This window comes from Hermetia illucens, chromosome 1 (assembly GCF_905115235.1).
Source record: "Hermetia illucens chromosome 1, iHerIll2.2.curated.20191125, whole genome shotgun sequence".
Classification (NCBI taxonomy): Eukaryota; Metazoa; Arthropoda; class Insecta; order Diptera; family Stratiomyidae; genus Hermetia; species Hermetia illucens.
In genome coordinates this window covers 201,590,111-201,606,858 of record NC_051849.1, presented here as the reverse complement: position 1 = coordinate 201,606,858, position 16,748 = coordinate 201,590,111, and the positions used below count along the sequence as shown (strand labels likewise).

General features: G+C 44.0%; 1 protein-coding gene across 2 annotated transcripts in view; it reads left to right on the top strand.

Moving 5' to 3' along the window:
- The window catches only part of LOC119661748, a 450,161-nt gene that overhangs the window by 187,161 nt on the left and 246,252 nt on the right, over nt 1–16,748 (top strand). For both annotated transcript variants that reach the window (XM_038071218.1, XM_038071217.1), the window contains exons 2-3: nt 5,759–7,373; nt 16,276–16,371. In XM_038071218.1, coding sequence (XP_037927146.1) covers nt 6,660–7,373; nt 16,276–16,371 — 810 coding nt within the window. In that variant the 5' untranslated portion in view covers nt 5,759–6,659. The remainder of the gene's footprint in view (nt 1–5,758; nt 7,374–16,275; nt 16,372–16,748) is intronic.

The window sequence follows — 16,748 nt, the reverse complement described above, 5'->3', positions numbered from 1 at the left end:
AGGCAAAAACATTATGCCTGACATCCCAACACCGAACTGGAAACTAGCAAACCAGGTATGCTCGGAAGCTAGGATAAGGTGGACAGTGTGAACCTTTAAACCACTGAAATCACCCGCAATAGATGACATCTTCCCAGCCCTACTTCAAAGAGGCCTAAAAATCATTTCTTAGACCAATTTGCCTAACATCGTTCGTACTCAACATTGTTGAGAAGGTCATAAAGGTCATATATTCGAACTAACGTTCCAATACCTAATTCCCTACATCAGTGTCAACCCGATTACCGGGCGGGACGGTCAGCCGAAACTGCTCAGTATCAGCTGACGATTGTATTACGGGATACCATAGAAACAAAAGAAATAACACTGTGTATGCTTTTAGATATAGAAGGAGCATTCGATGACAAATCGCATACAGAGCTACAAGATGCCCTGAGCGGTAAGGGAGTGGGAAGCACCCTGGCATGTATGGGCAGAATGCTAGAAGTACCGACAGGTATAAATTCTATTGTCATGAGTGCTACTTAAGATTGCCTACAGGGCGGGGTACTATCACTGCTTATGGGGAGTATGACAGAGGATGAACTCTTGGACGAACTAATAAATTCTGGAATACAGATCCAGGGTTACGTTGACGACATTCTTTTAATCTTTAGGGGCAAATACGAGGATATCCTATGTGATGGGATCCAAACTGGACTAAGGGTTACTAGTGCCTGTGGAGAAAATCGGGGCTGCGTATTGGTCCAGCCAAAACCATCATAACACCATTCACTAGGAAATATAAGCTTGACCACCTGAGAGCCATAATGTTACATGAGATGGAGGTGAAACGAGAAACAGAGGTGAAATATTGGAGAACTACGTTAGACCAAAAATTCGAAAACACATGTCGGAAAGCTATGAGGGCTCTGATCACTTTTAGGTCCATAGCAGGAAGAAAATGGGGCTCCAGCCCGAAGATACTACTTTGGATATACACTGGAATACTAAGACCAAGAAAAGAGGTGAACTCAGCACACCAGCCAGGGGGTTACGCAACACAAAGTCCAAAGGCTGGCTTGTGCGTGTATCAATGGGGCAATGAGGACATGCCCAACGGCATCCCTGGAGACTCTTCTGAACTTGAACTCTTTCCATCTGCATATACAGATGCAGGCAAGTAGGGCAATCTTCAAGACCGTAACAGTGCACTACAGTACAATATAGGAGGTAATGCGGTCAACATTGCGCTCGCCCGAGATTATTACCCAGATTTGATTTAGACACTCATTCACAGCTGAGTCGACTGGTGTCTGACATGCAACCAGAATAACAAATCCCTCTGCCAGCAGCGAGATTTAAACCACGACCTTCCGCTACGAAATCCCAGCGCTCTAACTATTTGAGCCATTCAGACAGAAATTATTGATACCAAGGAATAACATGACAACCAGGTTTCACTTCGATAAGAAGTTTGAAACACGTTGGAGTAAGAAGGCGAATTGGGATAGCGAGGCTATGACATATGGATTAAACGAGGAACTGATTACTTGGTACACTGACATATATATAGCAGAGGGAACGGGCACTGAGGTCGTTGGTCTAAGGCAAAGGTATTTGAAACCAATGGATTAGCACACTATTCACGCACATATTCCAGGCGGAAATATACGTCATAGACAGATGTGCCTCCTTGAATCTCTAAAGGAACTATATGGAGCAGAATATTGCTATTTTGACTGATAGGCACTTAAGTTCAACAAGGTGAACTCTGAACTGGTATGGGAATGCCTTGATGGACTGAATAGGCTCAACTCGCAAAATAAGTTCTGGATACTCAGGGTTACAGACCATATTGGGTTGGAAGGCAATGAGGCAGCGGACGAACTGGCCGAGAAGGGAGCATGGACGCCTCTACACGGGCCTTAGCCCTTCTGTGAAATTGGAAACGAGTTATGACATTAAAAAATTAAGAGGGGCGGCTGAGGTAATTATACTGCCTACCAGGAATGGAACAGTCCAGCGTGCTTATAGGGGACGCGAATCCAAGCGCACAAAGGATTGCTTATTGCTCATCAAAAAGAACCCCGAATCATAGTGGGAATTCTTACTGGTCACTGCCAAACTATCACCTTTTGAAGCTAGGAACATCTACGGACACTGCTTGTAAGTTCTGTGCGGAGTGAGTTGAAACCTTTATACACGTTCTGGGACAGTGTCCGGAACCTGTGCAAAATAGGTCGAGGTATCTGGGAGAATACTTAATGCCAGACGCAAAGTTGAAATGGTGATCCAATCTGTGTGTCCGTTAATTCTGGTATCTTACGCAACAATTTCCGAGGGTATGGGAAGGATTACCATCCGATAGATGGTTGAACATTCTGTATAGCTTTTACTGATAAGGTATGATGCATCTAATGACCAAAAGAGCAAAGGACTGTCTTACGCTCTCACAGATGTAAATTGTAATGCATAGTCCTATTAGCGCTCAATTATCAATTATCCAAATTGTCACTTTTATAATCTCATATACTTCAGTCTTAAAGGCCATCCTATATCGTCCCAAAGAAAGGTCTACTTTTCGTTTGATCTTTAGGAGCCATCAGTGTAAAAGACGTTAGTTGTAGTCATTTTCTCAATTTGTCCCAGGTTTTCCAAGCATAACACTAGCTTTATACCTTCTACCAAACAGATATATGTGGATCCAAGAGCTTGAAGGCAATTTTCTAACACTCTGTGACCCTCACTGTGGTTTTCCCGATATCTAAATGAATATCCGCTGCTCTTTTATAGGTAATTCCATCATTGTTTTGTTTGAATTTACTGAAGGTCAATATCAGAGCCGGCTAACACCAACGGGGAATTACATATTTCGACACACTGTTGCTTCTTCCTCAAGAACCAATAAATGTGTTGAGCCGTCGCATGGCAATTTATAAAGAATTCAAAACCACTATATAGTTTCGAGACCCCTTAGTTGTTGCGTCAGAGAAGGACGCAAGGAATCATAGAGTAGGTACACAGAGGCAACTATGATGTTTTTTCTCTTATCATTTAATATTGCAAGATGACTGCAGTTTCGCCCTACGCTTGGGTCGACGTCGAATTTGAGGCTGATTTTCGTGAAAGAACGTAGTCAGCAGCTGGGTAAGCCACATTCACAAGCGCAAGCGCCAAGAAAGCAATGAAGTAACCATAAGCGAAAATTGCACCTCTCGGGCAGCATCCGAAATCTTAGGTTGACAACCGCATATAGTCCTAAACCAAGAGACTGGTCTTTGGCTGGCAAAACAGTATCATTTGAGCAAGCAGAACTGACATTTAATTTCTTCCATAGATACATATTGGCGGAACCGGATACCATCATTCCTGCTTTAGTAATAGAGGAAATGCATGCTAACTTGGATGCTATTAGGGTTGAAAACAGAACTGGTACACAAGGTTGTTTTGGAGCTGTAGGATTGCGACGCTCAAATATGAGAAACGGTTCGAGATGTGGAGTCTGAGCTCTCGGAATAATGACGTCCATATTCCAGTGAAAATATACCCGTATGTCATATTTTGTTTAAGGATTGAAGGATCCTAAGTCCGCATTTACATGATCTCGGTTCAAATGGGGAGCAACTTACTCCCTCTTCTTTTGTTTCACGGACCCCCTGTTTCAGGATTAGGACCCAGGCCTAAAAAATAATAAGCGAATACGGCTTTACGGTTTCCTACCAGAGCAGAAGCAACTCGTCAGATGCTGTCTCACTTCTGCTTTGGGAGCAGCGTGATGGAAGCGGTTCGCAGATGTTATATGTTCCTTTATATAAATCGCAGAACACGATTTGCGAATTATATTGAGCCACATTTTGGGACGGAGCTTGCCCAGAACTGAAATATGTTGTTTAAGGGTTGGGGAGTCATAAGCCTCCCATTCACCTGATGGGGGACCGGACCAAATGGAGAGCAACTTACTGCCTAAAAAATTATAGGACAAACGGTTTCGTCCAGGGCAGAGGCAACTCGTCAGACGCTGCCTCACCTCTGCCCTGGGAGCGGCGTGACCGTGAGTGGCATCAGATGGAAAACGCTCATTTATATATTTGAAAAAATACCCCAAGGGTGCGAATTATATCCAATTGAAACCGCCAAAGTTTGAGCCTAAGCTAGGCTAAAGCTAAATTATTGTTTAGGATCCCTCACTTATCCTAAACAATAACTTACTCCCTCTTTTTTTGATCCCTGGACCCCTCATTTGGGACTTAGCACCCAGGTTTCAATAAATAGTAAGCGAGGATGGCTTTACGGTTTCTTACCAGGACAGAGCCAACTCCTCAGGTGCTGGCTTACCCGGCCAAATAATACTAGGAGACGAGCACTCTTTACTCAACCTTTTACTCATCTGATCCCACAGATTTGATTAATCCATCCCTATGGCCCTTGCAAGGGAAACACATTCGAAGGAGAAATTTGGTTAGGTTAGGTCATTCGTCAGCCAAAGATTAAGGAAAAACAAATTCGAGGAGAATTTTCCATTACGGTATAAATTTTTCTATCTGAAGATATAAATATTGAGAAAATAGTACACCGACAACGGAGACAGATTGTTCCCGAAATACAGTATTTGCGCCTTCAAATAAAAGCTTTAACTTACAAAGAAAAAATCTCTTCGAATATAAGGGTACTATCGAAAATTCGTCAACCTTGCTACCAGTAGAAAGGAAGAGGATTTGTATGAGTAATGAAGAACAGTTGGGAAAATATGCCACACTTGGTAATGCTGATGTGACCATCCAAGCAATCTTCTCTTTTCGCCTTAGCACCTTCTTCGCTTCGAGGTGTTCGATGGGTACAGATCTGATTTGTCATCAAGTTAGCCTCGAACACATCTCCCGCTTCTCCCGTTGGAGGTGTCAATGAAGGTTCTGCAGACACCCCCATGTGGCATAATGTTGCTTATCCTCACAAATCAGAGAATGCAGTGGCTCGATCAAAAAGAAGCAAAACAGAGAAGGATCAGCTGGGAGTGTAACACCATTGAAGAGGCAAAATTCTTCCTATCAACGCAACTTCCTCAAAGCATTTCTTCTGTGTGAGCACCAATTCAATGCCAGATTTGCCATAATTTACCCAAATCTTCCTCTAGGATACGCGGCGAGGTGAAATGTTCTCAAGATTTTACCATATTTTCTCACTTTGATGTGTCTACTCGATTAGCAATGCAGTGCATGTCAACTTTTAAATTAATATACAGCTGGCTCGTGGAGTTCAATCCCTTTTCGTTTCCTCCGTCGATAAATAATGTCAAAAGTGACATACTACTCAACGATATCATCTACAAAAATCCGTTTAAATACTCATCCTTAGTAAACACTTTTTTAGAAATTCATACGCCGACAAGGACCATCCTGGCATTCATAAAATGAGTATCCTCGTACAGAAAACAACGGGTGGTATGCGGACAGTTTGTTTTCATCAAAAATTTAAATCGAATCCCAAAAGTACTTCTCCGAAAAATGTAGTAAGAAAACTTGATTCTGACGACTTATGATGATTACACAGTGTCATGGTGATATTTTTGTCCTTACAATTCACTTTTTGGAATACTTCACAGAAGAAAAATTCCTCATAAATATTTAAAAACTCGTTCCAGTTATTGTATCTCATTGAATTACCTTCATTTGCGCCCCTTAACTTGTCTAAAGTATCTCTTTATACGTATTGCATTTCCCTAGTTTAACTTGACAGTATTATGGGAGATTCTAAACAATGTCTTCTTTTATATTTTCAGAAATTTTTACATCGTCCTTCTGCCCACCTGTTATCCCCAAATTGCATTAAGGATCATCTTCGGGACTGAATAAAAACGCACCTCATCAGCTTTACGCGAAAGAAAGTACCTTTCCGAAAGAAGTTTCAAATTACAAAAGCCAGAATCCTTCAAAACCCTTATGAGACCTCGAGACAAAAGTGACAAGAAAAGGAAGCAATAAAAAATGGGCGAAATAGCTCTGACCTAGAGAACAGGCTGCTCCTTAAATCCTTCGAACGCCTAACAAGCTCCAGTAGAGCCAACAGCAATGGTAATAACGCACGACACACGGCAGCAAAGTAACAACTCGGCGTAACGACAAACATCTTGACTGACATTGAAAAATTAATTTGACAATATAAACGATCGCCCCGAATAATTTATTTTCCTTTCTTAAGGTTTATCACTCCCAGGACATTCACCCTGGCCAGAGCAAATTTCTGGGAGCCACTGCTATACAAACGCACGTAAAAGAAAGTGCAAGGAATCTTTTCCCGCAAAGTACGTGGTGTAAGGTGTGTGATAGACGCCTGAAAAAAGAGCAAGCTGATGTGAGGATAGCCTGTGACATGTTAAGCTGTTGATCCTAGAAATCACACAGGCACACAACGAATAAATAAAAGAATATTATAGGCATCGTAACCCTATGTTCCTTGGTGCCGTAGTCCTTTTGACTCCTGGATCAGGTTACGTTCCATCCTAATCGCATGGAGAGCTTGCCTTCTGGAGCCATGGCGTCAAGTATGTCTTGGATTTCAGCCAGATAATGTGGGTTACTCCTCGAGGGACTGAATTGTTCGAACACATACCACACATACCCCGAAAAGGACAAATCATATTATTATTTAAGGATAATGTCGTAAATATCGTTACCTGAAATATGGATGATATAGCACGAACGTATGGATTAGCTGATGAGAAAGCTAATCAGAACAGTATGGCAGGAAGTGTCCAGGACCGACGACATCCACACCTCAGTCGGTTAAGCAGATACTCCACGAGTGGCAGCAGTAGTAGCACGTGTCGCGACCTTAACTACTGCGAAGTGTACTTTCTCTCCCCGACAAAGCAGCGGAGCAAGGACAATCTTCACGCAGCACCCTCATCTCCCACCCAGCAGAATTCCTGGTCACAAAAGGCTCGCGAACAGTATCAGTCTCAATCATCGGAAAATTCATTTGTCCTGAACTCAGCCATGTCGTACCCTTCGAATCGCGTCTATGAGACAAATTGCGATGGTTTCGAAACAAGGAGCCACTTTTCCGATTCTGTCGCAACAGTGCCGAATCAAATGATTCAAATGAGTCATGTGCGCGGTGCGGGTGTTACTTTCTCGAATCACGTGAACGACGAGGAACGGGTGCATTCGAATCGCGGATCGCTTAAACGGATAAAAGGACGCAGTAATCAATCGCTTTGCAGTTGTGATGCGGACACGGAGATAGTGCCAAATCCAAATAGACCATTGTATCAGTATAGCTTAGATAGGAAGAATAAAATGCATACGTACACGTGTGAACAGAATGCTCAGATTTTAATGCGGATCGAACGTGAACGGAGGAAAACACAGAACAAAGGAAGTGCTGAGATAAAGGTAGGTTTTCTAATTCCTGTGTGAAATCTTTTAGTTTGAAAGTGCGTGTGTTTTTCTGTTCCCTGAATGCGTTTGCCGTAGAGACCATTACGTTGCGAGGATGACTACCAAAGCGCGATTTTGATTGTCTTTACGTTTTATTCCCATATCCTTTCTGCCCGAAGCTCCCTTTTGTGTCAAATACTAGAGAAGCTACAAGCTTCCGTGTTATGTTGCGTAAATTCTTAGAAAGTTGTGGTAACTATTGATATCTATGAGCAATCTCCTGCGAAAATGGTTCTTCTAAGGGATTCCCGTTCAACGTTACAATTAACAAATTAGAAAAAAATCAGCCTTTTGACTTGCAAACTATGTTCTTGGTCCTCTCTATAGTGGATGAAAGACACACAATTTTTTACTGCCCAAGCAAAGTGATGATATTAATATAAGGTCTCTTATCAACCAGTCCTGTTCTGGGGTAGCTCTAAACTACTGCTTTTTTTGTACTAAGCCTACCGTGACTATAGCTGACCCATGTTCCCTGGTTCAATGATAAACCAGGGACTCTTTTTAATCAATCACTATTAAATTTGTCCTTCTCAAACTATTACTTCCAGTGCCGTCTCCTTCAGCTGACTCTCCGTAGTTCTCACCACTTGGCGATGTCTTTTGTTTGCGGAGGAAATTTCAGGATCAACCAGTATTTTGCTCAACAGGTGCTTTTATCAGTTCCACCTTTGATTTCTATTATGCCTCGCTGCGATGATTTCTCTCAGGATCCTTTGCTAAAGGCTGTTGGGTCATACTCAGATGAGAGAGGAGGAGGTGAGGTTTAGTCACCTATCTAGGGCTCTTTTCGCTTTTTCGCAGTGCCCATGTGTACATGTGTGTGGTGGGGGAGAAGCTATAGCTTTTGAGCACTCAGGCCGTGTTGGCCCATTGTACTCGACATCCTGATCTAACGTAATATCCCGGAATCGTTAACGTATCGCAGGATTTCCGTTAGAGGATGTGATGCTACCCGTCGTAACTGGGGAACATCGGCACCAAAAATCTGATGCCTGATACGTCCATAGGTGGGGCATTTATATAGAAAATGCTCCGTGGATTCCGCTTCCTCATTACAGGCGGGACACGTACCATCTTGAATAACTCCTATTCCGAATATATGTCCAGCTAGTGAATTATAGCCTGTCAGAATGCCCACAATACGCCTGCAAGTCCTTCTACTCTCCGACAAGATATAGTTTACGGTACACATGTTTGGTTATGGCAAGAAAAGTTTGGTGTGTCTAGCAGCATTTAGGGTCTGCCACCTCCCAGCAGCATGTTCCCAGTTTTTGAAGACAGACTTAGCCAATGCTACTGGTACGCCAATTGCTGGTTCCGGTCCCAGCATGGAGGAGATTGAATGCTGTTTCGCCAAAGCATCCGAGATTTCATTTCCCTCTACGCCACAGTGACGAGGTACCCAGAGTAGTTCCACTGTATTGAATCTAGAGATAGAGTTCAAAAGGTTTCTGCATTCCTGAACGATTTTCGACGCAGACTACGATGCGCCTGTCCTTCAACCGCTCATTAATTATCCAGTTTGCAGTCCTTAGGATCGCATGAACTTTTGCCTAAAAAACCGTTGCATATTGACCCAGAGGAAAAGCCCACTTCTCATTTTCGTTCGAGAGGTAGACTCCGGCTCCAGGACCCTCTGCTGTTTTTGAGCCTCAGTGTAGGAGACTTCCGTATATCTCGCCCCGCATTCCTCTGGGACTTCCTAGTTCTCTTTCCCTTCAGGGTAACTTTATATGTTCTACCAAACAGATCAGATGAGAATCAGAAAGTATTGTAAGAACCGGATGCAGTACTCCCAGTAACTCTTCCAATGCTCTGTGGACCCTACAACCGTTGTTTCCCCATAGATTTAATCGAATTAGTCTATGAGCTGCTCATCGCAGTGCTTTGAATAAGTATATCCAAGGGCTGCAAATTGAGTAACGCATTTAGAACTGCGCCGGATATCGTACTCATGGCACCGATGGTACCCAAACGCACAGTTCTTTGCAGTGCGGCTAGTTTACGGTGAAAACCTTTTTGTCTCACCTTAACTCAGCAGCCTATGGATGCATAGCGATCATCGGCCTAATGATATCAATGTATATCCACATTACCACATGAGGCCTAAGTCCGCCTGTCGAGGCAAAGGTCCGTCTGCAAAGCCCATGAGCTCGTTTAGTCTTTACCTCTACATGAAACTTTTTATCTAGAGTGATTCCCAGATATTTCAATTCTTCGGAGAGTTGAAGGGTATTACCCGTCATCGTTGGGAGGCAAAATCCATCCAGGTTTCTCATTTTTGTGAATAATACCATTGTGGTATTATTTGCATTAACTGAGAGACCATGCCTGAGGCACCAACTTTTACAGATCGTTCCAAGATCGCGATCAACAGCAAGCGGAGCCACGTCATCAGCATAAGCTTCAGCATGTATTGGTAAATTTTGCAGTTCGCATCGATCAGCATACTCCACAGAAGTGACGACAGCATACCTCCTTGGGGGCAGCCTTTCGTTGCTTCTGCTGTCAGGTAGCGATTGACACCCACTCCAGCGCACAGCGATCTCTACGTTAGCATAGCATGGAACCACTTAATTAAAGCATCATCGCTCTGGCGGCATCACAAAGTTTTTGAGAAGGTGCACAGTCACACGCCCCTTCAATGCCCACGAACACCCCCATCGCGTACTCACCCTTCAGAGTTGCATCCTCTATCTTTGTAACAAAAGAATAAAGAGCATACTCACAGGACTTTCGACGCTAAAAAGCATGTTGGTTTTCATTAAGTGCGTGCAACCTAAGTTCGTTCCCACGAATATGACGCTGAACCAGTCCCTCAAAACCCTTCAACAAGAATAATGTCAAGCAAGTCAGGCTTTGGTATGAAGACTACCTTAACCTTCTGCCAAGAGGTAGGCGCATAGCCCAAAGCTTGCTAGAAAGTATTATAAGTGCTCCATACCCTCCTTTAGCGTCGCTGTACAGCTGTCATCCATGAAATTTTCAAAGGGCAATATGGCAGCTCTCATCTTTTCATAGGTAACAACCGTTTTCGCAGTATTCCAGTTCCCCTTGCGGCACTTCCGTGTTGAAGAGGTTGCAAAAGTTCCTTACTCCCTCGCCTTACTAATTCTCTCATCCGGTCTCCCGGGTGGTGGACTTCCAGGAGGGTCTGTACTGATTCTAGTCTAGAGCTCGTGAAATTACCATCGGGCTTTCTAAGAGAGCCCAACTTGGCTGACTCATCCTTTTTAAGGACAGTCTTGAAGTCTGCCTTTCGCCTTCCTGTTTCCCACAGTATGTTCTAAACGAATTTCGTTTCGAACACCTAACAAGCCTTTTATAACACGCTGTGCTTTAGGGAAGTTTAACCAGTCTTCGTTCTTATTGCTTTTGCAAAAACGGTTCAGAAGTCGCCTGGTTGATTTTTTGAGTTTTTGCAGTTCCTGGTTCCACCAAGGAACCGTTTTACCACTTTGGCCTCGGGAAATAGCAAAGCCTCTCCATAGCACTCTAAAAGTGTGCAGTTGAGAGTTTCCAATTCATCTTTCAGCGCCAAAGGAGTCCTTAGTCGCCCAAGAAACTACTTTATTGCCAAGATGTTCATTAAACTTTATCTAATCCGTTTTCCCAAGATTCTGTGTTTATATTGCGGACTGTTCGCTCCGCAATAGTCAGATTGAATTCTAGATATCGGTGATCTGACAGTAAGACCTCGTCTAGCACCCGCCAGTGTGTAATCAACTCTAACGCTTTTGAAGCACAGATTTTTAGGTCAATTACTTCTCTTTTTCTCGGTCCCACGAACGAAGGGCGCATCCTACGTTTGCAGTGATTGATTTGAAGTGATGAAATTAAGTAGCTTTTCTCCTCTTGGATTGCATTTGCGGCTGCCCCAACAAATTTGTTGTGCACTCGCATCGCAGCCTATTAAGAGTTCGGTGCCACTTGATTCTGCATACGCTATCAGATCCTTTAGCTCTTGCGTCGGTAGAGGATGCAAAGAATCATAGGGTAAATAAACGGAGACAACTATGTTCTTCCTTTCACCGTAGCTAAGTCCTGGGAACAAAAATGTCCCAGTCTGTCTATCCCTTTACTGATTTGCCACAAATTCTCTTGCACTAAAAAATGTAAGGGCAGTCCTGCAGCTCGGTCAGTCTCGCTGCCACCAGATAGGAGGAAGCTTCGGCATGCTGCAGGTTAAATGAATGAATGAATAATCCATTTTTCCACATAAACTTAGTATAATGTGTGATGAAAAATAGTTAGAAGCGTATGCCGCGGTCCACGTGTGACAGAGTCTCCCCCAGTTTCTCTCAGAGAAACTGCACTTTGAGGAATAGCAGTTCCCATGACTTCTTCTAAATGCTCCAGACAGAAGATGCTGCCCTGTCGTTGACTATAGCTTTGTAAAACCTGATTGCTTTTCCGGTTTGTTCTATTCCTTCACAGAATTCCCTCAAGCTGTTCCATTTTGCTTCCCTGATCGCGTTGCTATATGCAGCCAGTGAATTTTTGTACCTCGGCAGCCGCGGTTTGTTTTGCACGATTGAAGACTTTTCGTACCTCTGTTCTTATTCTGGTTCCTATTCCACCAGAGTACATCTCCCCAGCCCGATTCCGCAGCTGTTTGGAGCTATTCTCCATTGTCGAAGTATCACTCTTACTTTCTTGCACGTGGCTGTCCATCCTAAGCCCTAAAAAATCTGGGTCTAGGTCGTGTAGATTCTCCTATTCACTGGGCAGCAGGTCCACTTCCCTGCTTAATCCAGTCCTTTCCACTTTTGTGGCCCCATAGATTCCTTCGGTGGCCTCAGTAGATTTTCTACCTGATGTTTCGTCCGCCTTTTAGGCTTTTCCCGTGCCAAGTATGTTGCCAAATCTACAGTTGACATGGCAACTTCGGCGTTGGACCGTCTCTAGGAATCCATCATCCACCCGGGTCGTGAGGAGTCTACCCGTGCGTTCCACGTTGCTTCTGAAGACTCGCCACAATTCTGTATGGAGATCATCATTTCGAGCAATTAGGAGGCCCTTAAGATTCTCCGTTTCTAAGGCTTGAGGAAGAACCACTATCACCATGACCGCGTCTGGTATATCATTTCAAGCACATGTCGACAGTTCTGCTCCTTACGAGCCTGGAAATGCTGAGTTTACCAGGTGCCAGTAGGGTCTCGTTCGAGTACAGCCAGTTTCCTCCGACCCCACGGTTCGCATAACACTCTGGATTGTGGGAGACGTGTTTCGGCTCCCTAGTCTAGATCCGTAGCGTTTTGTTAATAGTAGCGTCACCTCGTACAGGGTACCACAGGGTACCACCACTTACTAACGGTCTTGGTAGACGAGAAGCTTGGCTCCTAGAGAGCAACATATCATCCTCGAAAAGAAACAGATCGCTCTCAGGGAGGGCCTGGTTGGTCCTAGGGAACTATATTCCACGTCAGTCAACTTACAGTGCACTGCTTGACCCCCTTTTCTCGATACGGAGCTGTATTTTTGGATGTTTATTACAAATTCCACTACGCGCTATCCTTTTTCTCATTGTAACATATAATTCACCAGGAAATGCGTGCTTGGAAAGCTGGTTCTTTACGTCATGAAGAATCTACAAAAAGATTTTGCATGCTCCGATCCTTCTTCTTGGCCCGGCCCTGGGAACTCGCCCTAATATCAATGCAAATATCAGGTTTACCTCCTGATCATTGATGTTACTCTTTCCGTAGTGTTAGATGCTTGACATCTCTTCAGTCAAGATGTCCGCTAGCAACAAACTGGATATGCCTTATGTCAGCACAACACTAATCACCACCAAGGTATCAATAGCGCTGCGTGCAGCCCAATTAGCGCTGGTGCGCTGTTTTCATGCCACAAACTTCTAAGACCTTGAGTGCTATGATAAGAACAAGGAAGCAGAGTCCAGCCGGCTCAGATGTTCAGAGCTAGTCTGTAGCATTTACGAAGGAAAGCAGCTCTCCCGTCTTGTAACTAGAGATCTCACTGAGGTCGTAAAAGAAAGGTTTACCTAGTGTCCGTAGCCTGGATCTAGCTAGAGCTGAGCAATCGCAAAGAAAGTGCCTAAGGATTCCTCTTCTTCGCAATGCGAATTGTAGGATATGCTAAGTCTGGCGGAATGGTTGAACCCTTGCCAGTCGTAAGCAAGATACAGTCTGTACCTGCGGAAGGATTGCCAAGAGCAAAGCCCTGCCTGGCCAATCCCGCAAACTCGCTCATTCCCCCCTATGTTCCTATAACTGGGAACTCAGAGAAGGGTGACCTCGAGCGTTCCGGCCAGAAGGTTCAGCGCATTTCCGCACAACCCCACTAGCCTGGAGGATGCCACCGCTGAATACAGGCTTCCTTATCACCAGTACTTCCACTTGGAATCAATTGGAAAAACCTGAGAGAGCGTACCACTGATATACACTGTGTATGTGTATTTGAAGAAACTCTCGCACCGACTCCATAGACCATCTTCAATCCGTCAAAAAAGAATACTGTGTTCCAACCTAGGACCACGTCGCCGGTCTTCCACTCTGCCCTGGTTGAAAAGACCATAATAAAGTTTCAAGTGAAATTCAGTTTGCGTATGGAATAATCCCTGGGAAATGCCAAGATTTCCCAAGGTAGTTCGTCTTGGATGTTACTATGGCTTACGCTTCGCTATCCAGCATCCGAACTGGCATAGCCTGACAGCACTGCACACTACAATGTATTTAATCTGGTCTTCTATGAAGAGGGTATTTTAGAAGTACATGTAGTATCTGCTGGGCAGGAGTTCAGTGTCCCTGCATACGCGGTTGTTTGAATCCTTTTAAGCCTCGTTTTGTTGTACTTTTGCTTAAAGCTTGCCACCATACAATAGAGCCATACGTTGGGATGGGACGTACTGCAGCTATGTACATCCAGAAAACCATCCTCGGTCGGATACTCCATTTCTTTGCAAAGGTCTTCTTCCAGCAATTGAAGGCTATACAAGCCTTCTTAGCCCGTAGTTCTATGTTCATCGCCAATTTAGTCTCGGATCCAGGATTACACCCTTTACCTTGGAGAAAAGAATCAATCTCTGTGCATTTAGCCGCGTGAGATGGAATTCGAGTACCCTTGACTCGGTGGGCAGTAGCATCAGCTCCGTTTTGTTTAGATTTATGCGAGTCTGCATCATGCGGCCTACAGGCACACCTTCTCCAACGCCCCTTTCATGGTGTCACTTATAATAGAGGCAACATCATTGGCTCCAATGGCACCAAATCCACGGCATACGCCATCACTTTCAACTCACTCCTGTTCATTATGGAGAGAAGCCACCACCGTGGAGCTATCTACTCAAAGCACTGGTCAAGTGGCGATCTTCCAGATCAGGCTGGATTATCCTGGCTCTTAGAATGGATATTTTTCAATGCATAAAATACCCCTCCAATCCAATGCTGGTCATGACTTCCTTAACGGCGTTGGCACTAACTTTTTTGAATGCTCTCACTCTATATCCAGGAAGCCAGCTAGAGTATACTGCCTGTATTGCAGTGACCGCTCAACCATAGCATTGACCTCGGGGACAGTGGTTTCTGTGGATTTGCTTTTGAGGTAGGCGTGCTGGAACTTGGAGAAAGGCGTTTCCTTCTTAATCGTCCTTATGTGGATGTCCAGTACGCCCTGTTAGGTCTCCAAGACGAAAGGGGTGACATTGATTAGTCGAAAGCCCTTTGCGGATGCGGTAAATCTCGGCTTTTGTAGCATGACTGGCATCCTGCCATCTGGAAGTGGAGGTTTATATGAGGAGAAGCTGTTTATAGCCCATCCAATTAATCCTCGGTAATTACCAATTTAAAGTCTCGCACGACTGGGACTGAATACCCCCTTTCAAGCTTCTGGCTCACAATCTTCCTCGCTGGCCGGAAAGTACGTCTGAACAAGTAGCTCCAAGATTTTACAAGAAGTTTCTATGTTCCTTGGACAGAACCTTACTTAGACTCCCAGATTCGCTGGTGCATTCAATGTTCTGACTGAAACTGATTCTTGGCCGTCTTGATAGCCGACTTGAATTTTGTCAGACAGTCCTTCCATGGCTACCAATATTTGTACCTGTAGCAAATGCTGAAGATCTCCCTGGTCAGCTTCCTAAGGCTGAACAGATCTTCATTCCATCATGGTGACAATGTCTTTCTGCTGTATTGGGCAAGAGACTTCATAGGCGGTTTCGAATGCCTTTGCCCGAGCGCCGGCCTTTGACTCCAGTTCGTCTGTTTTGCCACTGTGTGTTGTGCTATACAACTCGGGTCTTGTACTCCTTAGTTGCGGTAGAAGCTTAAAGGGGGCCTCACATCCACCAGTATGAATGCTGAGCCTGCCCTGAGTATAAACTGATTCCGTTGTTCCAGTCAGAACAGGGCTCTGATAATGGCCTTCAAATCCATCCGTGAAAAAGAGCCCAGAATTATATCTATATACCATGCACTCACATTCAACCCTCAGGACCTTTAAGTCATTCAGGCCAAAGTATCGAAAACTGTAAGAAGTATTCTAAATGAAATGTTGACTTTCATGACGCAAACGCCAAGCTGGTATCAAATATGAAGGAAAATGATTTATAATTAGATTGTTTGTTTAATTTTGTACAAATTCAAAGAAGACAAGAAAGTCAAAAGAAACCCTCACGCTTGACAGCCCTTTTTTGCACATAAGTAGAAATCAACTAAACTTCTACCTCCTACAGCCATAAGGAGGACATATCGGTGTACAAATCATTGTTCTCATGTTCCTAGGAACTAAATCACTTTACATGATTCACTTGATTTCTCCATACACATGAACAGCGAAAGGGTTAATTTCATTACCGGTAGTACATGCTTTCACTTTCCCTATTTATTTACAGACAAATGATGGAAAGCAGCCTGCCAGCAGTCGTTCCTGTGATAGTACATCCTTTGAATATCAGACGACATACCAGGACGCGAATCAAAGCTTGGAGGTAAGAAGACAAATACTGGCGTCATGTGAGTAATTTTAATACACTATTCACAACCTCGCGGAAGACTTTGACTTCATTACTCCCTTGGTACGGCCTCATAGCGGTGGTTTACATGCTCTACATAACACACATCCTTATCGCATCTAGGCGGGAAGCAAGAACAACGAATATATGGTATCGCAGAAACGTACTCAGTAAAATAGGCACACGACGTAATTATCTGGGAATTCTACACGTTTCACAACGTGACCAAATTTCAATTCATTAGTGCGAGGTTACATAACACGTAACAAATGTGCATGTCAATGTCAAACTGTGAAAGATGACTACGACTGAGGGAGTATCTTTTGTAGATTCACGGCATCTCCGCCGAGTTG